The sequence below is a fragment of the Mustela nivalis genome (genome assembly GCF_964662115.1).
Source record: "Mustela nivalis genome assembly, chromosome: 18".
Lineage (NCBI taxonomy): Eukaryota > Metazoa > Chordata > Mammalia > Carnivora > Mustelidae > Mustela > Mustela nivalis.
In genome coordinates, this window is record NC_139037.1 from 49,390,551 (window position 1) to 49,414,256 (window position 23,706).

Consider the following 23,706-nt stretch of genomic DNA (forward strand, 5'->3'; position numbering starts at 1 on the left):
GAAGGTGGGCTCCAGACGACCTTCAGCGGGAAGGGACTGGCCAGTAGGACACCCAGAAATGCGGGGCCACAGACTCTGCTCCACTCTCGGTGCCCACACACCCGGACGGGACTGCAGGTTGGCCGCAGAATGGGCCGAGGGCCCGTCTGCTCCCAGGCTGACCTGGCCTTCCTGGGGAGGCGGAGACGGACAGGGCCGGTCCCCGGAACCTCCTCCAAGGGCACCGTTCGAGTCTGCAGGATGCGTCTGGACCGTGAGCCTCAGGCTCAGGGCCTTCGTGTTCGGGCCTGGCTGGTCTGGATCGTGAGGCTGAGCTCGGGCTTCCCCTGGGCCCGGGGCCAGGAGCAGGTCAGGGAACAGGTTTGCCTGAGGTTCTTACCCGGCCGATGAAACATTGCAGGAACCACTTGGTGGTGTACAGCCCCGCGCTCATCCCTTGCTCGTCCTGGCAGAAGAACACAAGGTGCTTGGGGCCCAGCCGGTGGCCTCACGCCACACCCGCAGCCAGGTGGACACACCCCGCGTCCCCGCTCAGCCCCGAGGGCACCCTGGGCCCAGCAGGAGACAGAGCAGGACACCGGGCTCTGGGCAGCATGGGCAGGGTTCTGCAGGTCCCATACCCCTGCCCCGGGTGGAGACGGCTAGGCCTCCGGGGAGCGTCTACTCACGAAGTGTTTCTTCAGGCCTTTGAGCTCCTTCTCCATGATGATGTCATGATGCCGCTGGAAACGGACCAGCTTTGGGAATCCCGGAGCGAAGAACCCTGAGAAGGCCCCAGACACCCCCACCATCAGAGTCTTGTCCCCCACCCGGTGGGGGGTGACTCTGCCAGGGGTCATGCCATGACTGGAGTGTGTGGCCATAGCCCTCCCAGCCCTGGCTGCGCCCGCTGGTCCACAACCACAGCAGAGCCGTCCAGGTCTGGGGGCCGTGCCAGAGGTCCCTCTTCCTCACAGAGACCCAGGTGAGTGCGTGGCCCAGCTGAGCACGAGGCTCGTCAGACCCAGCACACTTCCTGTGATGGTTACAGCAGGGACAAGGGGGTCACCAGCCCTGAGGGGCAGAATGAGGCTCCCACAGGGAGGGTGATGGCCTGGGCTTGGGTGCTGGACTGAGGGTCCAGGGAGCCGGACATGCCACCATCAAGTCTTCTTCTGGCCGTGGCCTGCCGGGGGACCCTGAGGGTAAGCTGGCTGCCAGACAGGGTGCTGAAGGCCCCGTGGGAAGGCGAGAACGGTCTGCAAACGCTGGGGCCAGTGGCCATGGCTACAATCGCCTTGAGGTGGCCGTGCCCTTTGCCACAGGGGAGGCGGGCTGGCTGGGGGTCCCAGCCGCCCCACTGCTCTGCTGCCAAGGAGGAAGTCCTGTGTTGCAGTTCCTGCCCAGGTGCTCTGCAGGCCCCCTACCGTGCATGGCGTGGGTCTCCAAGCTCATCAGCTGGGCCAGGGCCCAGAAGGCGTCTTCCTCACCCAGGAACATCAGGAGGAGTCCCACAATGTCGCTCATCCCCTGACAGTAGCCCACCTCCTGCAAGAGCCAGACCCCATGGAATGGGGCCACCTCGCTGGGGGAAGGTCATGACAAGGGAACCACCCTCCCCACCCAGGTCCCGAACTTCCCACGGGCTCTTCAGGATCCAGCCCCGATCGTTAGTACCATAGCGGTGCAGGCCAGAGCCCCCAGGTACCCAGCGCTCAGGGACTCAGGGGCCTTCCCTCCCCCGCACTGAGGTCTGCACCCCAGCCCGGCCTCAGTCCTAGGGTGTAGGGCCCCTCGCTTGCGTTTCTTGGGCCATGGGAACTAGAGTCCCAACTAGGAGTCCCGCCTGCTCAGGCATCCTGGAGACAAAGGGCACCTGCGGGGCAGGAGGGATGGCGGCAGGGACACTCACGGGGTTATAGACCGAATAGGCCAGGAGGACGTGGAACAGGGCTCGCTGCCTGGGGACAGGGAGAGCAGAGTGGGTGGCTTTGTCTGACCAAGCCGCATGGGAGGCACCCCCCGCCCCCCCGTCCGGAGCAGAGTGCAGCCTCAGAGGACCCGTGGTCTTCTCCAGGCTTGGGGGGGCACACTTGCGGAGGGGGATTCGGTTGGTGATCCGGGACCCAGGCGGGACCGGGTGGCATTTGGGGGTTCACGGTCCTGGGTATCTTTACACTGTCCACTGTGGAAAATAAAATGCCAGTCCACGCAGAAACACACCCAGCGGGCGGTCCCCTTGAGCGTGTGCCCCTATTCCGTCCATGTGTGTCCTCGCCCGGCCGAGTCTGTGCTGCCAGTCCCCCAGCTCCCCGTAGTGCCCCCTGCCGCGACCCCACACTCTGGCTCGGCTCCCCTCCTACGTGCTCCACGCCAACCTTGGGGTTCCGCTCACATGGATCCCCGCCAGGCCCTGGCTCCATGCCCTCCCCATCGCAGCAGCCCCGGGGTGCGGGTAGGGACCCCTGGGTCCTCCCTCCCACGTTCACCATGTGGCCGAGACCACATTTGCTGCCATTCCTTCCCCTCTCCTCAGCGACCCTGTGTCCTCCACCCAGAAGCCCCCGGGGTCGCGCCGGACCCCCCGAGGAGCTCCTGTACCCCAGAGGCCTGCTTGTCTCCCAGCCTCACCTGACGCCATAGCGGTCCCGGAACATGATGTGGTTCCGGAAGGTCCGGTTCACGTCCAGGTCGATTTGTCTGATGTCTTTGCAGGATAGTTGGGCCCGCTCCTTCATTTTCTGAGGGTAGAACCGGGGAGGAGGAGCCAGCATCAGCACACAGATCCCCAACTGCCACCAACGGCCCCTGAAGCAGAGAGCGTCCCCTGCCGCCTTGGGCCATGTCCTGAGGACACCTCCTTCCTTCCGTGTTCTCTGAGGCGCCCCCCACCCAGGAGCTCACCGTGCCCAGGATGCCTGTATCAGGGAACTTGTGGGTAGGCCTGGGGGCCGAGGGCACTACCACGGGTCAGTGTGTAAGTCTTACCCTCCCCGCACCGAACCCTGTCCTCCAGGATGGAGCTCCAGCCAGGGCCCTGACTAGCCTCTCCCCACGGGATGTCCTTGGCTCCTGCCCAGGGCTCCTCCCACGGCCACCCCTCTGCTGAGGGCACAAGGACTTACCTCATACAGCCCCTGGTGGGTGGACTTGACCTTTGGAATATCGAGCAGCAGGGCCCACACCTGACCCCTCACCTGGGGAGGGACCCCTTTATAGAGGCGCCGACGCATCTGCAGGAGGAAGGTAGTGCCTGGACCCAGAACCAGGCCCGCCCCGCCAGGCCTGGGAGCAAGAGGCATCCGGATGCTTTTGGCTTTGGCTCCGTGGCGTCCCCGAGAGGCTGGGTCTCCTTGGAGCTGGGCCCTGTCTCCCATGAGGAGGAGGGCACTGGGCCCTGACCCGTGGCTTCCTCTGCTTCCGGCTTGGAACTAGAGAGGCTGGGGCTCTGCCAGCAGACTCCCCCCAGACAGGGGCACTCCGGTGGGGTCGGGGTCCCTGGGAGGCAGGGGATGTGACCTCCACCCCCATGGGACAGATGCCCTCTGCGGGCCCACGGCACCCACCTTCTCGCTGGGCCCGTAGTGGTCCCAGTTGCCTAGCATTTTCACCCACTTGTCGGCCCTGCGGGTCTCCTGGCGATGTTGCTGAAAAAGGAGAAGGGGGGCAGCGGATAAGCCATGCAGAGCTGGATACCGGCCCATATGCAGCGTCCAGAAGACCTGGGGGCCGGGACTGTGCTGGGAACAGACTCAGAGGGGTTGAGAGGCAAAGGGCCGTCCCACGGACCCCGTCTCCGGGGCTCAGGCGGGTTCCTGGCCACGTGCGGATTCCTGGGACAGGGGTTTTGGTGTCCTAGCCCTGGGAACAGCTTTGGGGACTGGGTCTGCTGTCACCGGCCCCATGTCCACCCACTGTTTCCTGCACATGCCCCAGGAGAGCCTCATACCTTGACCTCTCGGGGGCTGAGGGCGGGCAGCTCCTTCTCCCTGGAAGGCAAGAGAAGCAGAGTCCTGAGCACCAGGCACCCCACCCGAGAGCCCCAAAGACCCAGGAGGGGAGGCCTGACTCTAGGGAGGGCTGGGGCTGCCAGCTGCCTGTGGCTCAGGTGGGGGCAGCAGCATCCCGCCTGGGGCATGAGAAGGTGGTTGCTGCCAGGTGGGCTGGGCAGGTGTCCCTCAGTTGTCCCCCAGAGGGTCCTGCTCCTAAAGTGGGATGGGCCACTCCTAGTCACTCCTGCCTGGGTGTCCCCTGTGACCATCAGTCTGAGGACACCATGTGCTCACGGGTCCTGCATGCCCAGTGTCTATCCTGCCACTCCCACAGTGTCCATCACCCAGCTGTCCCGACTCCACCCCTCATGCTGGTCACTTCGGCCGCTCTGGCCCCTTGTCTTGTCAGAGCCACGGGCACGACCCCACCCTCCCACCGATCTCCACGGCCACTGGTCCCTGGGCGGCGAGCAGGGTCTGAGGACCTGTGAGTACCATGGCGACCAAACGTGGAGTCTCCGGCCACGGTGAGGTCTCGTGGGGCCCCTCGGCCTAACAGCTTCCATCCCTCATAGTAAGGCCACTGTGCCGACCCCTGCCCTGGTTCCTCCCTCTAGGACAGCCTCCTGTCCCTCTCCGTGCCCCTCGCCCTTGTGGGTCGGCCCCTCCCTACGCTGCCCATCACCCCTCCCTCACCTGGCCTTGTCCCTGGCATCATTCTGCCAAACCCCAGAAGCCTTCAGGAGCTGTGGCGGGCCTGGCTTGTGGGTGTGACCGAGGGTACCCCTCAGCCCACGCCCCAGACCACACCACCCTCCCATAGAAAGGACGCCACTGTCCCAGAGCCCCTCACCCTCTGTAGTCCCAGCTGAACTCACTGGATGCACAGACAGAATGCAGAGGGCAGGCCCTGGGCCTCCCTGGAACAGGCACAGACGCCTCTCATTGGGGTGCCCCGGGGCCCAGCCCATGTCCCAGCTCCATTCCTGCCACAATAATGGTCTGCCTCCCGGGTCACCGAGCTCCAGCCAGAGCAGAGTCTGGCCCTCCGAGGGATGCAGGCAACGAAACCCTGAGCTAGGGACATGGGTCCTGCCTCCACAGAGAGAAGTTCCTGGCAATGCATTCTGCCCCTGAGCTGGACGGAGGAGCGCGCCGGGACTCACTGCAGGAAGCCGTGATGGTCTGTGAACCTGCACAGCGAGAAGTCAGCACTTTCCTGGGCGTCCCCTGGAGACCACGGTGGGCGTGCCTGAAACAGAGAGGGTCCGTGGTGGGGGTCCCGTGCGAGCCAGGGGCAGGGGGAAAGGAGGGAGTAAAATGGCTCCCCTCGCCCCTGATCCTCAGGGAGTCCAGGACCCTCGGAAAAGGGGCAGCATGAGAGGCAGGCCCTGTGGGCTCTGGAGCAGGCTGACAGGGTGCCTGCGTCTGTCCGTGATGCCCCGCTTTGGTCTCCTCTACGGGACGGCGGCTCTGGTCCCTGCCTGGGGCATAGGTGCTCTCGCTGCTGAAGTCTCCCTTTGGACCAGACCTGCTCCTACACGACTAGGATGCCACATGGATCTCCTGAGCACCCGCTGTCTGCGATCCCAGCTTGGGCCTCCTAAGCTCCTGCCACCTATGATCCCTGCCTCGAACTCATCAAGGATGGCCACCTAGGATCCCCGATGGACCCTCAGCTGCTTCCCAATGCCCGGGACCCTCCCCCACGTCGCACTTGTTTCTGAAGACTCTGGTCCTTGTCTGCGCTAAAGGGGCCCATCCTTGGCTCAGGCCCCATCCCTGTAATGAGGGTCTGGCAAGTCGATGGGTCCCCTCTGGGCCTCACCTGGGTGTAATTGGCTAGGATGTGGGCCCGTTCCAAGGCCATCAGCGTCTCCAGGTCCTGGTTCATGGTGCTGCTAACCAAACACATCCCAAGGGGACCCTGCATGAGAACTCCAGGGAACCAAGGCGTGTGCTCACAGCAGGCAGATCCCCAGTCTGTCTGAGCCCAGAGTGGAGAGAAGCCTGGGGCTCCAAGGGCCATGCTGGGTCGACGGATCCCACGCGGGCACTGCCTCCCCGGGGCCCTCCCGCCTCCAGACTCCCTTCCCAGCCACCGTCCCCAGCACGTGGTCACAGTGAGAGCACGGTCCCTTCACCCCGTACCCAGGAGCCAACGGGGGGCCGGGGTTTGCTGACCTGATGCTTGGGGTGGCGTCCCCGAGCCCGGGGCCGACAGCTCGAGGCTGGATGGAATGGCCGGCCAGCGAGTGTCCCTGTGGGCTTAGGGGGGATCGAATGTGACTCAGATGTGACAAGCTCATTGCAAACATGGAAAAGCCCGTGAGCGGGACGTCCCCACATGAACACATGCCAGCAAGAGTCTGAACGGGCTCCTCAGCTCCAGCCTGGGTTTTGGGAATTGCCCGAAGAGGGGCAGAGGGGAGAGCAGGAGGGACTCTGTTCTCCCTGGAGTGGAGGGGCTTGCGGGCTCCCTGCCCAGGAGGCTGGGACCTGGGTGGCAGCGAGGGAAGCCCGCCCTCCAGGGGGATGTGGAAAGGCTTCCCTCGCCGGCTCAAGGTCTGCGCTTGGGGTCCGGGAGTCTCGGCCACAGCCGTGGAGGCCCTTGCTGCTCCCCCTGACCCTGTAGGCCCCACAGTGGTCTGAAGGGAGCAGCTCACACTCACCTGTGACCTGTCGCTGTGGGAGCTGCACCTGTGGTCTACACGGGGTTCGTGGGGGGAGCGCGTCAGTGAACGTGTGGCAGAGCCGGGAACAGAGAGCGCGAGCGTCTCTAGCTGCCGGCAGACACAGAGCACAGTGTGCGCCAGGCAACGGCAGAACCCTGAGGCGCTACCGTTCCGTCCACGGCGGATCCAATGTCATCCGTGCGGGTCAGCGGGGTTCTGTCTGCACTGAGCCCTTTCCCCTGCAGCTTTCACTCTCTGAGAGGGTCTTGGTACCACACATTGTGGGAAGGGAAGGTTTGGTGCCCTCACACCATCCTGAGCTCCTATGCGGGGGCCCTTGGGGCATCCCCCTGCTTTGTCGACAGGTTTATGAATGTGCTCCCAACCCATGGGTTGCCAGCGTGCGTTCTGTCCTCGAGCACATTGGAGGGGTGCCTGGGGGGCTTGGTTGGGTGACGGTCCCCCTCTAGATATTGGCTCAGGACATGATCTGCCTGGTGGAGAGATGGACCCTGTGTTGGGTCCTGGATGCTGCTGGGAGTCCGCGTCAGGGTCTCTCTCCCTCTCCCTCTGCCCTCCTTCCGCCTCAGCTCTCTCTCTCTCTCTCTCTCTCTCAAATAACTAAGAAATCAGTGGTTTTCAATACACATTGCAGACCGTGGGAGGAATCGCTCTCATGTCTGCAGAGGTGCCGCCTCCTTTGAATGGGAGAATCATGGCCTTTCATGGACCCACGAGGATTTCTACAGGAAGCCCGTGGTCGTCTGTGTCTAATGCGGTGTTGTCAACACGTCATGGTACGTGCGTTTCAGGAGTGCCACTCAGTGATTCGACGGTTGTCCCCATTCATCTGCGCTCTGCAAGAGAATTGTCCTCCCCTTCTGTCCCCATACCAAGTTTTGACCATCCCTGGACGAGGGACTGCATTCCCGACATTCTCTTTGCGTTTCTGGGACCCCTTTAGCTTCGCACTGGAAGTTTTGAGATCTCAAGAGTCTTCAGGTCTACTGCCCACCCCGCACCCACCACCCACGTTCCCTCCTGCAAGTCCACCAATGCCATGCCCCACTTTCACTAGAGAAAGGACCCAAGCCATTAGCATCTTAATAAATGCACAGAGAGTCTGGGACCAAGGACAGCCTCCATTCTTGATACAAACTCTCCACAGTGGAGGGAGAGAGAGAACATACCTCAATGTCCGAAAAGCCATCTAGGAGCCCCCACAGCAAGTACCAGACTCAATGGGGGGAAACTGAGAGCTTTTCCCTTCAGGTCAGGAGCACGGCAGGGATGTCCACCCTCACCACAGCTGTCAGCAGGGCACGACAAGTCCTACCCTCAGCAGTCAAACAACATTCAAATTCAAAGCACACAAATTGGAAAAGAAGACATCAAACTCGTCCTCCTCACAGATGAGTTCCTCTTCTTGAATTCCTATCTATGGACAACCTAAAAGTCTCCACTCCATGGATGGCTAGAACTCATCCGGGAACTGAGAAAGTCGTAGGATCGACGTCAGATGCACAGTCGTCAGTTGCTTTTCTCTGGGCTAACAAGGAGATGAAAGGGACATGAAGGAATCCATCACACTTACGATGACACCCAAACCCAGAAGATACAGAGGAATCAACCCAAGCAAGGAGGTAAAGGATCGCTCTTCTGAACACGACAGAACACTTGTGAAAGCCATCGAGGAAGACACCGAGAAGGAGAAAAATATTCCATGCTCATGGTTAGGAAGACATAGTATCATTAAAATGTCTACACTGCCCAGAGCATTCTTCCCACTCAATGGAATCCCTCTCAGTATACCTTGGCCTGTTTTTCAGAGCCCGAACAAGCAAACCGAGTGTTTCTCGGGAATGAGCACAAACCCCAAATACCTAAAGGGAGGTGGAAAAAGAATACCGAAGCTGCTGGCATCCTGCTGGACTTCCAGAACTAGTCCACGGCCATCAACATCAAGACAGTATGGAACCGGCACTAAACAGACACAGAGTTCACTGGAACAGAATAGAGAACCCCAAAGTAGACCCTCCACTCTATGGTCTGGTCATTGTCAACCAGCAGGCTAGTTAGTCAATGGAGAAACACAGTCTCTTCAGTAACAGGTGTTGGGAACATTGAAGAGCCACATGCAGATAGGGAACCTGGACAGCTTTCTGGCACCACACCCAGAAATGGACTCAGCAGGGCTGAAAGACCTCCCCGTGATGCAGCAATCCAACCACAGCCCAGAGAAGCACGCAGCCGGCGACCGCTCTGACCTCAGTCTCAGCAGCTTGTCTCAGACACGCCTCCAAATGCAACGGAAACAAAAGCAAACAGGAACTATTGGGAATTCGTCAAGACTAAGAGCTTTTGCCTAGCAAGGGAAAGAGTTGATCAAGGTAAGGACAGCCTCCTGAATGAGAGAGGATATTTCCAGATGTTTTATCAGATAAAGGACAAGTGTCCAAAATCTGTAATGAGCTTTCAACCTGAACCACCCCCAATACATTGATGCATGTGCAAAAGGCATGAACGTACAAGGGGAGATGTACAAGTGGTCAACAGAGACATGAAAATATAGTCAACATCACGTAGCATCAGGGAATTAGAAATCAGAATGTCAAAGAGACACCAGCTTTCCCTGGTTAGGATGGCTTAAATGAACAAGTCAGGAAACAAGAAATGTTGGAGAGGATGCGGAGAAATGGGACCCTCCTACTCCATTGGTGGGAATATTGTCTGGGACAGGACTCTGGAAGACAGGATGGCAGCTCCTCAGAAGGAGAGGAACGACAGAGCTACCCTCGAACCCACCCATGCCCTACTCGGTAATCGCGTGAAGGATAGAAACGTGGTGCTGGGAAGGGACACGCACACCCCATAGTTACAGCAACTGTGTCCACAATATGCAAATGATGGAAAGAGCCCAGACGTCGTCCATCAAGAGGGGAATGGATAAAGAAGCTGAGGCGGAGATACATATACACACACCATGGAATATTACTCAGTCATGAAAACAATGATTTCGTGCACCAGCTGGGTGGCTCAGTTGAGTAAGCGTCTGCCTCTCGGGTCGGGACACGATCCCAGGCTCCTGGGATTGAGTCCCACATCGGGACCCCCGCTCAGCGGGGTGTCTGCTTCCCCCTCTCCCTCTGTTGTTTCCCGAGTTCATGCTTGCTTGCCTTGTGTCACAAAATAAATCCAATATTTTTTTAAAAAGATAATGAATTCTTGGAATTTGCAACGGTGTGGATGGAAGTGCTGAGTATGAGGCTCAGCGAGGTCAATCAGTCAGAGTAAGACCATGATCACGTGCTCTCACTCACGGTGGAATTTCAGAGACAGGAGAGAGGATCGTAACAAATGGGAGGGAAACACAAAATAAGATAAAAACAAAGAGAGAGAGAAAGCATAAGAGACTCCTGACTCTGGGAACAAACAGGGATCCTGGAGGGGAGGCGGGGTGGGGATGGAGGTGACCTGGGTGTCATGGAAGACTGACGGACCACTGAAGTCTCCCTCTGAAATGAGGAATACGTTCTACGGTCATTAATCAAATTGAAATATAATAGTTTCATAAAAAGGACCTTTCAAGACATACTAAGGTTCCATGAGCTCATACAGTAGGGCCCTGATTCAATCTGACTGGTGTCCTTATGAGAAGACAAAGAGACACCAGGGGCGTGTGCACTCAGAGGGACGACCAGGGAGGACGCAGGAGGAGCACGGCCATCCACACTCCAGGAGACAACCTCAGGAGGACCCTCCCTGCCCACGCCTGCAACCTGGTTTTCAGCCCCCAGGACAGGGGGACTGTGAGTCTCTGTTGCGTGAGCTCCATGTGTGAGGGCTCATGTCCCTGGAGAAGGTGACCCCACGGGGTCCTTACCTGGGCTGCAGAGGCAGAAGGCGCCCTCCTGAGACCCACACCCGTGATGTGTGTGCTTGCATCCAGGGTCATTTTGGGTGCTGGCCCTTCTGTAGGTCCCTGATGCAGCCCCTTCTTGAGCTCCCAGGAGACCCCTTCATGGCCATTGCCCATCTTCACACGCACCGGGGACGTCTCCCCAAAGCCATCGACAGAGAGAGGGCAGAGGTGATTTTGACAGGATGACTGCGGGTACGTTTTATTCGGAAGTGGGGTCCGAAGAGCCACGGACGTCAGGCCATTCTCTCAGGTTCGGCAGAGACGCTTTCAGCTCAACCCCAGTACGCTCCCATGCCCACACTCCCATTGGGAGGGCTCCTCCGGGGAGCAGGAGGCCAGGTGCTGGCCGCAGGGTCATTGTGGAGAAGGGTCTGAGCGTGGGAGCGCGGGGCTCCAGCCACCCTCTTCTCTCTGGGATCGGGCGTGTCCACCCAGCTCCCTCCACTCAGGGACAAACCCCGAGACAAACCTGGCCCGGGGGTGCTCGTGGCTGCAGATGGAGGACGGTTTCCCTCTGGGGGGAAGGGCGTGAAAGCCATCGCTGTGGGAGACCCAAGGGTGCTGGTCGCAGAGGACGGGGTCACAGACTTGCACCCTGAGCAGAGACACTCTCCAGAGGGGCCTCGCTATCCCTGCGAGGGGGCGGGGGTTCACACCTTAGGCCAATTTGCAGCCGGGTGACACCCAGCCTGGCTCAGACCCCCAACCCCAACCTGGAGCACACGCTCAGCCCCTCCTCAGGCCCCAGCAGGGTTGCCGGCCTTCCCATGTACAGCTCTGGACAGCCACATCCTGGTAGCACCCCTGCAGTCCTCCAACAAACACGGTAGGCAGGCTGGTTGGAGCCGAGGCTGTCGGGTCGGCCCTGGTGCAGTGCCCAGGTGCGTGCGAGGCGCTTGCGACCCGGGATGGCCCTGTCAGGGGTGCAGAGGCCCCCGAGCTCCCTGCAGGTGACTGACCAGTGGAGGCCCTCAGCAGGCCCCAGACTGGTGAAGGGAGCAGACCTCTGTTTCTCTGGGAGCGCCCGGCCCGGCATGACCATCGAGGCACCGCCTCCTCCTGGGACCCTGTTCCCCACCATGAGGCCCAGACCAGCAACCTCGAGGCCGTATATGAGACAGGGAGCAGGCATAGGCAGAGTTGTTCCTCCCTCTCCCAATGCTGGTGGTCCTGTGCGGGGTGTTGGGCAACGGTGTGGTGGCCTTGACTCTCTGCCTCCATGTCCGAGCAGTGCCCACCCATCTATTTCCTGCAGCTGGCCGCTGCCCACGGCCTGAGCCTTGGCTGCTCGGTGTTCATCCAGCTGTAGAAAACCCTGCAGGGGTGGCCCCCTGGGACATGACATGCAGTCGTGGTCCAGGAGGTGGTAACTGGCTTCTGTCTCATGGTGGGCCTCTGTCTCCTGGCGGCCACAACCACCTAGAGCTTCTCAGTGGCCCACGTCCTCTCCTGGGGCCGCTGCTACCAACAGGGCACCTCGGTGACCCCGAGCACCCTGAGTTGTGCCCCGGCCCTCTGTGTGCACCTCAGGACTGAAGTCTGTGCTGACCTGGAGACAGACCCCCCATGTGACTGGCTTCAGGAAGGATGGGAGGCCTTCCACCTGCTCCTGGGCCTCGATGTGAGTGTCCAGCCTGAGCCAGGCCTTCCGGCACTCCCAGTGGTGTTCCCCTGCCGGGACCTACCTGGTCTTCCACATGGCGGCTGTCCCTGTCTTCTTCTGGAGCCTGCCCTTCACAGTCACTAATCACGGGCTACAACAAGGATCCCCAAGCCTGGCCTGCCTAGTCCCCTTCCTCCAGTCCATTAGGCCGGGATGGCTGCTCCAGTCCTCTATGTCCTGGCTTTGCATCTCTGCAGGAGGTGGGGTCTGTGGTCCCTGGGGATCCTGCTGAGTGGGATGGAGAGGGGAAGGGAAGGGGCCCTCGGGTCCTGAGGCCGTGGCACGGGTGCTCTTCTGACCCAGGAAAGCTGTTTGTGCTCTATGGGATGCTGAGTCCCAATTGCTTCCTCTCCTGACGACCCCTTTCCCCCACCACCCGGAAAAATCCCCGGAGACCAGATGGGAAAGAGAACAGCTAAAGGGGTCCTGCACCCCTCTGTCTGAGGTGGTGCCTCCATCGCTCCTTTGTATCCTTCCCATGTCCCAGATGACGTGCATCTATGTCTCCCTTCCCCTTAGCCACCCCTTCCCCACCCCCTTCCCTGGAGAGCCAGGAAAGATCCAGGACAGCATCGGAAGGGAGCCGTGTGGGGCTTGGTGACCTGAAATCCAGGCCAAAGCTGGGGTTCTCCAGCCTCTTCCAGCTTGTCCGGGATCCAGACTCAGGCAGCTCTCACACTCCACCTCAGCTCCTTGGCTCTCAGTTCCCCTCACCCACCGCCCCAGGTCTGTCCCAGGCATGACCCTCTCCCTCCATCCTGAGCACTAGGAACAAGTCATCAGCCCCTCTGTCCCGTGGCCAGAAAGTCAGTGGAGCCCCGTGACCCTCCTTGGGTTCCGTCCCTGCTGCTCCCAACCAGTGCTCTGGATCCGGCACAGCCCGACACCCTGGCCTCACCCCTGCTACGGTCCACCTGCCCAGGTTCCAAGGACACCTGCAAGCTTTGGGATGGTGTCATCTCCCTGAGCAGGGCCCCAGCAAACCCCTGCCCTGCTCGTCCCTGCAGCCCCCTCCCCTGTGCCCACCCCAGTGACTGCTGAAAACTCCACTGGATTCACCCTTCCCTCCTTCGAGGCACCTCCCCGGCACCCTACCCACGTGCCCACTTCTTTCAGGCTCTCCCTGTCAATACAATTGTCATTGTAATTACGTTTTGTTAATGACGTATTGTGCGTTAGCGTCTGTTTATTTTTACTTTTTCTCCATGGAGGTTGAGGCCATAGCAGGCCGGGTCCACCTGATTCAATAGAGCCCACCTGGGCATCTCGTCTCCCTCTAGTCAGCTCCTTATGGACTCCATCCCCAAATACAGTCACCCTGGGGGTCAGGGCATCAACATAGGAAGGTCCCGAGTCTGCCTTCTCATCCACAAGCTCAGTTTATGCCGGTGCTGGTTCATGGTGGAGGGGACAGTCAGGTGCCCTCGGGGTGGAGATGTGATGCCCCACGACCTGTTCCATGTGACATAGAATGTATTTTTACAAAGATATCTCTGTTTGCTTTTCAGAGGGAATTTAGAGGGGCACCTAGGTGGGCAATGGGTTGAGCGTCTGCCTTCAGCTCAGGTCATGATCCCAGTGTTCCCTGCTCAGTGCGGAGCCTGCTTCTCCCTCTCCCTCTGCCACTCCTCCTGCTTGTTCTCTCTCTCTGTCAAAGACATACACAAAATCTGCACCCGCAGACAGTCTTTCCTTGCCAGGGTCATCCAGTTCCTAGAAGCAGAAAACAACTAGCCTGAAAGTCCCTGTGGCGATGCAAACCACCTGTGTCTCTCATCTGCTCTTTTCACGAAAATCATGTAGTTTGGACACTCTCCCCCTGGCCTCATGATGCCAAGGCTAGGTACCAGATAACTAGGGACCAGAGATATAACCCAGATCTCACTGAAATTATTCAAACTATCCAATCCTAAGCCTGTTTGGCTCGCATACCCTGACTCAGCTGTTCCTTCCCACAAAACCCACAATAGACACCTGGCCCATGCTCTCCTCCCAGTCTCTGAGCCTCCACACTCACCTCATGCTTCCCTGTGGGGCCCCGTGGGGCACAGAGTGGCATGGCTCCTTCTCTCCAGAGCCATGAGTAGTGAACTCTCCTCTCAGACATGGTATGTCTCTGTGTCTGTCACCTTAGTCTACCCTACTCAAACAAATCCTGGGGGCATCTTGAAACAGGGCTGGGGGTAGGCAAGGCAAGCCCATCAAATCCAGATCTGGTGGAAGAGGGGATCCTCCCAGGTGGCAGTGGAGTGGGAGAAACTGAGCCCATGGTCTCTCATGAAGGGAGAGGCTGGCTTGGGGAATTGAGCTAGACCGTGGTGTGTTGGCACAGGAGACAGAGTAGTAGCAAAGGAATCCATCGAGTAAGCTGATATCTCGAGGATAATGGGTTACAGGCTTCTCTCATTGGAGAAGGGAGTTTTGAATATGGAAGATGGGATACTGGAATGAACTCCAAATTGTTAGAATCCTTAGTATCAGCATAAATTATAATTTTTAATTTCTATATAAAGAAAGAACAGTAGAAATATAAAGATATAAAAAGATGCGAAAATCAGTGTAAATGTTTGTTTCTTTGTGTGTGTACACTATATACATACACACCCTTTATGTATACAGCACCATGCACACACACACTCACACACACACACACACACACACACACACACAGACACACAGAAACACGTATATGTACTATGTTCACCGAGAAGGTCTGGATGGTGTACTGGAAGAGAGTGGGGAAAATTCCAGAAGTTTATAAGCATACCCAGAACCCAGGTCTTGGCTTATAAGTACCATTGTGCATGAAAAGAAAGCCAGGTCATCCTCAGAGAAATGCCTCATGCCAGGGCGAGAGCCCATAAGGGATCTGGACAACCTGGCTGTGCTAGAAAGTAAGATAGGACTTAAGGAATTTGAAGACGTGTCAAACGGACCCAGGAGCCAGCTCAAAGGGGCTCCTACTGGCCAAATCAGGACCAAGCCAAGAGTGAAAATAAGGATCTCTAGGAACAGAATTGATAGCTCTTGGAGCAAAATGAGAAAATGTGAGTCTATTCTGACATGCTAACATAAATAAATGACTGACTCAATGAACGTGAATGAGAAGATAATGGGTCTCAAAATCTACAGCAAAGTACTTATTCTTTATGAAGGGTAAAATAGTATCTTGATGCTGAGGACCTTGCAGACAGCACGTTGATCCAACCCCTGGGGCAAGCACCATTCTTCACAGGCAAACCAAGTGGACACCCTGAACAGGAGGCAGGAGAAGAACCAAGCCTCACTTCTGCACAGTTCCTGCCAGAGATGCAAAACCCAAATGTGGCCGTGAGCAAACTCCACACAACACAAGCCAACCCAGAGGACATTTCACAGGATAACTTCTCTATCACCACCAAACCATCAAGGTCATGGAAGCTGAAGAAAGACTGAGAGCCAAGAAGATGAAAGGAACATAATCACTGAAATCCATGCCAAGTCTGAACCACACCCTTGGATGGAACGCATTTGGTTGGGACCTTCAGCATAAGGTCTGTGGGATCTGACAATGAGAGCATGGTGAGAACTATGTTAATGTCTTGCTTTTAAAGTCCAGCAGATCCTGACCAGCTGAGGCGTGGAGTTGCCCTGCACCCCAGCAATTTCCAGCCTGGAGACCCACCTGAGATGATTGAAAACAAATTTCCACACAGAATCACAGAGGGGAAGGCTCCTAGGAGCACCATTCACAACGGCCACAAGATGGAAACAACCCAAATGTCCAGCAGCAGGTGATGGATAAACAGAACATGATTAATCACATGGTGAAGTATCACTGGGCCACAAAGAGAGAGGAATTCTGAACCCTGCTACAGCATGGACACACCTTGGAAATGTTCTTGTCCATGAAAGAAGCTGGGCTCAGAAGGCCATGTGTTGTGTGATTGCTTTTCTGGGAAATGTCCAAAACAGGCAGATCTATAGCAACAGAATATAGATTCCTGGATGCTTGAGGCTGAGGGCAGGGAGAGACCAAACTTCTGGGGTGACAGCTTTGGGGTGCTCCACTGATGGTGGTCTCTGTCCCATAACTCTGGCACTGTACCAAGAACCCCTGAATTGTACCCTCGCACTGGGTGAATTATACAGTATGGTAAATGCTATCTCAATAAAGATATCCCCACAAAATTGATCAAATAATTCAAGGCATGAGTAGAATGAAAGACAAAAGTCATAGGTCATCTCAACAGATGATAAAATTCAATATCAGTTGATGACAAAAACCCTCAACAAACTTGAAATCGAATGGACCTTTCTTCATCTGATCCAAAAACCCATAGCCAACATGCTTCATCCAAACCCTTTCTCCTTCAGTTTATGATCAACACAAGGATGCTGCATTCTGCATTGATGAGAGAGGCTGACAAGTACAGACAAGAACAAGAGAGGTGGAATGATTCCAAACTCGTGACGAGCAGTAATCCCAACCATCCATACAAAAGCCTTGAACATCTGTAAAGGATCTACTAATGTTAATGTGTGGATGGGGCCAGGTCCCTGGTATTCTCCACCGATAGCCACAATGTGAAGTTTAGAAGGAATGTTATTGATAATATGAAAGGGTGAATTCTAAAACCATCCAGTACTTCAGAACAAACCTACTGGAAGGCAGGAAGGACCTGGACACCCAATGTACAAAACATTGCCGCAGGTCCCACAGAAAGCTCGGTTCATGGAAGGGCACACCACGTTGTCAGGGATGGGAAGTCAGGATCCTCTACAGAGGCCGACGGATTCTCCCTTCCCCACCCCATGTGGTTTAAGGCCAACACAGTGGGGTTCCTGTTGGCTCAGTTTGGGGAGGGGACTGCTCTTGAGAAGCTGTAGATCTTGTTGTGTTTAAGGGATAATCATGTTGTGGTGGAACTTTGTTCCACTCAGGTCATGATCCCACGGTCCTAGGATTAAGCCCTGAGTAGGGCTCTGTGTTCAGGCGGGAGGGTGTTGGGGTCCTCTGTCCCTCCCTCATTTGGCCCCTCCCTGCTGTGCTCTCTTTCTCTCAAGTAATAAACAATAAATCTTCAAAAAATGAATGCGGCTATTGTCTCCCCCACACTTAAAATTCAGTTTGAAGAATATTGTATGTCTCCATGTGACTTGCAAAGCCATACAGCTTTGAAAAGGCCGTATGGGACAATACAATGATGACACTGGGGATAGCATGGGCCCTGAAGCAAGATGTAGAAAGCCCTGAGAAGAGAAGAAAGTATGGAGGGATTAGAACACTGTCCAATGACAATATTGTTTCCTTCGTCCAACCAAATGCCCAACAAATAAACTGAAAAACCAAACAGTGAAGTTCAACAATAATTTTTAAAGTTTGAAAATTTTATTTGAGTCATCTCCACACCCAACATAGGAATTGAACTCATAATCCTTAGGTCAAGAGCCACATACTCCACTGACTGAGCCAGTGGGGTGCCCCAAGAGTAGATTATAGTTCAAAGGAGCAAAACTAAATTTTTTTTTACCCAAAGTCTATCAAGAGCACCTTTGAAATAGAAGATTTTGCCAATTTCAGAGCATCAGTGCTGCAGAAAAATGGAAATAAATGGATCTTTCATTTAAATGCTACTATGAGAACTAATTCTGTAAGCAGAAAAGGACGAACATAGATGCATATTTTCTATCATACTCGGAAACCAGGACAGGTAGTGTCTACACAGTAAGGTGCAAGGCTCAGGACATTGGAAGATCATGTGAGAAATGGTCTTCACCTCCTTCCTATAGGAAAACACCTTCCTTATATAAGATGGAAAATCAATAAACTTCAAGGGAGAGACAACCAGACTTGACTGTGGCAATATCAAGCATATGTGTTGATCAAAAAATACCATGAGTGGTTGGAGAGCCAAGGCACACGGCATGAGAAATACTTGCTGCAGACACAGGGGGTGAGAGATGAGCAGTTTAACATTCAGCAGGACTGGACCTCCTCCTAGGGCACAGTGAGCTCACTGTGAGCTCACTGTCACATCCTCGAGGCTATCCTGAGAGCCCAGTGCCATGGGAGAGCATGCCGATTGGGTCCCTGTGTGCTGTGCATACATGGGGAAGGTGTTGGCAGCAAGAGCAGAGTCCTCAAGATCTGTTTTCTGACTTATTTTCCTATGCTGCAGCCAAGCTTGCGAATTACTGTTGTTTGGATTCTTACATGATAGCGTGGTACTTACTACCAGAGACTTAATCAATATGGATATAAGTTAGAGGCCAGCGCTAGAATTCAGAATAATGATTATAAAGATACTAACTGGGCTTGGAAAAAAAAAAAAAAAAAACAGAAGACACTAGAGAAACCCTTTCTGGAGAAATAAAATTACTAAAATTGGATCCGGTCAAAATCCCAAAGATTATTTCTGAGATGGAACAAAAATGTTGGCTCTAGAAAGAACCTAGATGTCCATCAACAGATGAATGGATCAAGAAGATGTGGTATATATACACAATTGAATACTATGCAGCCATCAAAAGAAATGAAATCTTGCCATTTGCGACAACATGGATGGAACTAGAGCGTATCATGCTTAGCGAAATAAGTCAAGCAGAGAAAGACAACTATCATATGATCTTCCTGATATGAGGAAGTGGTGATGCAACATGGGGGCTTAAGTGGGTACGAGAAGAATCAATGAAACAAGATGGGATTGGGAGGGAGACAAACCATAAGTGACTCTTAATCTCACAAAACAAACTGAGGGTTGCTGGGGGGAGGGGGTTTGGGAGAAGGGGGTGGGATTATGGACATTGGGGAGGGTATGTTCTTTGGTGAGTGCTGTGAAGTATGTAAACCTGGTGATTCACAGACCTGTACTCCTGGGGATAAAAATATATGTTTATAAAAAATAAAAAATTATAAAAAAAAAATGTTGGCTCTAACTGGCAGGATAAATGAGGAAGAAGAGGGAGTCCATGTTCTAGAAAACAAAGAAGAACAAACCACTAAGAAAAAGAGAGAGAAGCAGCTCCTGTGTCAGGAGGGGAGAGTTTGAGACCTAAGGGATACCACAAAGGCAAACAATATTAGAAGAAGTAGTATCCTAGAGGAAGAAGTAAGTGAGAGGGCAGCAGAAGGGATATTTAAGCACATTGTAGCTGAAACTTTCCAGATTTGGTGGAAAAAATAGGCATTCGAGTCTAAGAGGAATGGAGAGTCCACATCAAAATCAACAAAAAGATGTGAACACCTCAACATAGCATCGTAAAGGTTGTAAATTTCAGAGCAAAGAGAAAATCCTGAAGGCAACCCAGGATAAGAGGTCCTTAACCTACAAGGGTAGAAACATAAGGCTGGCACTGGACTTGTTCAGAGAAACCTGGCAGGCTGAAAAGACTTGCATGGCATATATAGAGGATAAATGAGAAAAAAAGGGAGGCGAGAATCCTTTGCCCAGCAAGGCTGACATTCAGAATGGAAAGAAGGACACAGAGCTTTTGGGGCAAAGAGAAATCAAAAGAAATTGTGATCAGAAAACCAACCCTGCAAGAAATAGTAAATAGGATCAGCAAGTGAATAGAGACCTGAAAGGAAACAAAAGCTCAAAAGGAAATAGAGAACGTGCAAAAAACAGTGACTTTACAGTAATCCCGTGGAATGACATTCATATGAAAACCCTTGGGGTGCAGCAAGGGCAGTCCATACAGGAAGCACGGAGCCATTCAAACCTTTCTGGAGAAACAAGAAAAGTCTCCAATACACAACTTCACCTTCCACCTAAAGGAGCTGGAGAAAGAACAGCCACTAAAGCTGAAATCCAACCAGGTAGAGAATTAATAAATGTTAGAGCAAACATCAATAAGCCAAAACCAAAAGCACAGTACAACAGATCCACAAAACCAAGTCCTGCATCTTTGAAAGAATGCACAAGAACAGTAAAACCATAGCCAGATATATCAAAAAGAAAAGAAAATGACCCAAAAGGATAAAATCACGAATGAAAGAGTAGAGATCACAACCGACATCAGAAAAATACCAACAATTCTAAGAACATATTCTGAGCAACAATAGGCCAACCAATTAGGCAATCTGGAAGAAATGGGGGCATCCCTAGAAACATAGAAATGACCAAAACTGAAAACAAGAAAGAAAGAGAAAACCTGACTAGATCCATAACCCCCAAAATGAAAAATTGAAACGAGTGATCAAAACTCTCCCAAACAAGGGTATAGCACTGGATGGCCTCCCAGAAGAGCTCTACCCCACCTGATAGAATTGACCCTTATCCTCCTGGTGCTGTTCCAAAAAATAGAAATGGATGGGAAATTTAGAAATGAAGTGTATAAGGCCCATTATTTCCAAAGATCATCGGTTACATGAGTATACATTCTTAAGCGAAAAAAAGGTCTGTTCTGCATGTAGTGAACCATGGAGACACGGTGCACTGTTTATATCCTTCCAGAAGTTGCTTCTTATCTGAACATTGATAAACGGCTAGCGAGACAGAAAGAATAAAAAACAGGAACACACGATTCACCAATACTAGGAAAGAAAGATATCACTGCAATGCATGAACGTATGGAAAGGGGAAGAAGGGAAATGACAAACAAGTCTACACACATAAATTGGACGAGGCCAATGACATGGAACAACTCTTCAAAACCCCACACTTGCTATCACCCTCAAGAGGCAACATATAACTAGAGCGGTCCTTAGCGCGCGCGTGTGTGTGCACTTGTGCGTCGCACTCGTGCGCACGTGTGTGTTTCTATATGAGCAAGGAATGAGCTCAGTATTCACAGACACTGACCAGGTATCCCAGCAAATGGACTCCATTCTGACTGTACCTCCCTTAAGAGAGCACTGTAGCTGAAGGACTCAGGCCCATAAGACAGCCTCCAGTTTAGACCCAATCTGGTTGTTTCTAGTGCTTCTGACGGACCAACTAAGAATCAGAGACCCCCCAATCCCCTCCTTCAGGTCTATTCATTTGCTAGAGCAGCTCACAGAACTTGGGAGACCAGCTGACTAGTAGATTAGTGTTTCATACTAGGTTTCATACCAGTCATTAGACTAGGTTTCACACAAAGAATGGTCAAGGAACTGAATGAGTGACCAGATACAGAGATACATAGGGTGAGGTTGAAATGGACTCTGGTCCCTTCAGGAGTTTGGGCCCAGTTCCCTAGAATAGGGTTCACTGACTTGGAAGCACTCTGACCACCCGCCTTTTGAGTTTTTATGGAGCCTCCAACCCCCTCCTCACACGTGGCCTTCCCAAAATTCCCCTCAAGATCGTAAACCCAGCTGTGGTGGAGAGTGGCTGGTTATGTATAACAAGACATTCACATCACCTCCATGGCTCTGAAAGAATTTCAGGAACAGAGGTCAAGAGACCAATGCTTAAAACAAAAGGCACACTTTTTGCTCTAGAAAATGCAAGGGTTTGGGAGGTGTGAACCAGAAACCTAGATGAAGGCCAGATGACATCTTTAAAGCATGGTATCTGAGCTGTAGAGCGATGATTAAAAAATGAATCTGTAGTTACCTTACTGAGAAATCCTCAGGCCCAGATGGTTTCGATGGTAAATTCTACCAGAGACTTAAAGAAGTAAGAGCACCCATGATATGCAGTCTCTTCCAGAAAAAAACAGGATAGGAGGGGCTATGGCCCAACCTATGAGGACAGCATTATCTAGATACCCACAACTAATAGTACAATGGAGAGAAACAAGGAAGAAAAGAGGGTGGGAGAGAGAGTCAGAGAGAAAGAGAAGGGAGGAAGGTGGAGAGGGTGGGACAGAGGGTAAGATGAAGGGATAGAGGGAAGAAGGGATAAAAGGAAAGGGGAAGGAAAGAAAGAAGAAGCAAGAAAAGGAGAGAGAAAGGGCAGGAGGGAGGGAGGAAGGAAGGAAGGAAGAGGGAGACAGGAAGAAAGAAAGAAAGAGAGAGAGAGAGAAGAAGGAAGAAAGAAGAGAGAAGGAAAATAAGGGCCAACTACAGACCAATATCCCTTCGAACCCAATGAGAACCCTCATTCAATATCTAATGAATTCAAATGCTAAAATATATAAAAGAATAAGGCACTACAACCAAGTGCGAATTCTCCTGAAAATGTAAGATAGGTTCACAGGTGCACATGGATCATTGCAACGTGCCGTGTTAATGATCTAAAGAAAAAGATCACAGGTCATATCACTTGATACAGAAAGAACATTTGATGAAACCCAACACTCATTCGTGATGAAAACCTCCAGCAAAATCGGAATAGAGGGGAACCTCCTCAACCCGTAAGGGCCATCTCCAAAACCATCCAGAAGCTTCCATCAGGTGTAATGGGGAAGCACTAGATATTCTCCCTGAAACCAGGAATAAGAGCAAAATCTACGATCATGCGTCTCATTCAACTTCATACTGGAAGTCAAGCCACTCCAATGAAAAATTTTAAAAAGTACACACATGCAATCAATGTTCCAGTGTGCCTCATAACAGAGAAAATGCGGAAATTAATCTTATTTGTCCATTGACAATATATAACCAATATATGTGAATTGAAAAATATGTGTATATATAACAAGTCAATAGCAACACGGATCCACCAGGAGGACCTAAGCTACGTGAAAAGAGCCAGACAGGGAAGCACAGGTTAGAATGGCAGTTGTTCATGTCTAAAGCGAGTGAGAAATGGGAATATGTGCGTCTGTGTTGAACCCATATATTAGGCTCAATACAGCGTTTTACATAGTTAAGAACATTGTACCTCCCCCGGCCCATCGACTCGATGGTTCCCCACTTCAGGGGTGGGGACTGGAGCCAGTAGGCCCAGGGGAGGCCCCGATGGGGTCCAGAGCCAAGGATGGGCCCATTCAGCCCAGACAAGGACCAGAGTGCATGGGAACAAGTGTGAAGTGGGGGAGGATCCCAGACATGGGAAGCAGCTGAGAGTCCATCAGGAATCCTAGGGGTCAGTTGTTGATGGGGTCAAGGCAGGGATCATAGGCCGCAGGAGCTGGGAGGCCCAAGCTGAAATCCCAGAGAGCAGGAACTCGGGGGATCCAGGTGGGGTCCTAGGCATGTAGGAGCAGGTCTGTCCCCAAGGGAGACTTCAGCAGCGAGAGCATGAATGCCCTAGAAAGGGACCAGAGCTGCAGTCCTGCAGAGGAGACCAAGGGGCTGTGGATGGCCCTAGGAGTGGGGGAAGCCAGGTGAGGGCCATCTCTGGTAGACCGAGGCGCTGCTGTCAGGCTGCTCCCAGAGCCAACAAGGCCTGCCTCTCATGCTGGGCCCTTTGCTGAGGGTCCTGGCTCCCTGAGGATGCAGGGGCGAGAGGAGCCATTCTGCTCCCTCCTTTCCCCCTGCCCCTGGCTCGGACGGGACCCCACCACGGACACTCTCTGTTTCAGGCACGCCCAGCGGGGTCTCCAGGGGATGCCTGGGAAGGTGCTGACCTCTCGCTGTGCAGGCTCACGGACCATCACGGCTTCCTGCAGTGAGTCCTG

At 53.8% G+C, this 23,706-nt stretch overlaps 1 protein-coding gene across 1 annotated transcript in view; it reads right to left on the reverse strand.

Annotated features, from left to right (window-relative positions):
• Window positions 1-641: 641 nt before the first annotated feature.
• The window catches only part of LOC309853295 (USP6 N-terminal-like protein), a gene marked incomplete at both ends in the record, with an annotated part of 53,734 nt that continues 30,669 nt past the window's right edge, over window positions 642-23,706 (reverse strand). The window contains 7 exons of the mRNA XM_082711134.1: window positions 642-763; window positions 1,407-1,527; window positions 1,892-1,940; window positions 2,611-2,720; window positions 3,105-3,212; window positions 3,546-3,626; window positions 3,929-3,968. Coding sequence (XP_082567260.1) covers window positions 642-763; window positions 1,407-1,527; window positions 1,892-1,940; window positions 2,611-2,720; window positions 3,105-3,212; window positions 3,546-3,626; window positions 3,929-3,968 — 631 coding nt within the window. The remainder of the gene's footprint in view (window positions 764-1,406; window positions 1,528-1,891; window positions 1,941-2,610; window positions 2,721-3,104; window positions 3,213-3,545; window positions 3,627-3,928; window positions 3,969-23,706) is intronic.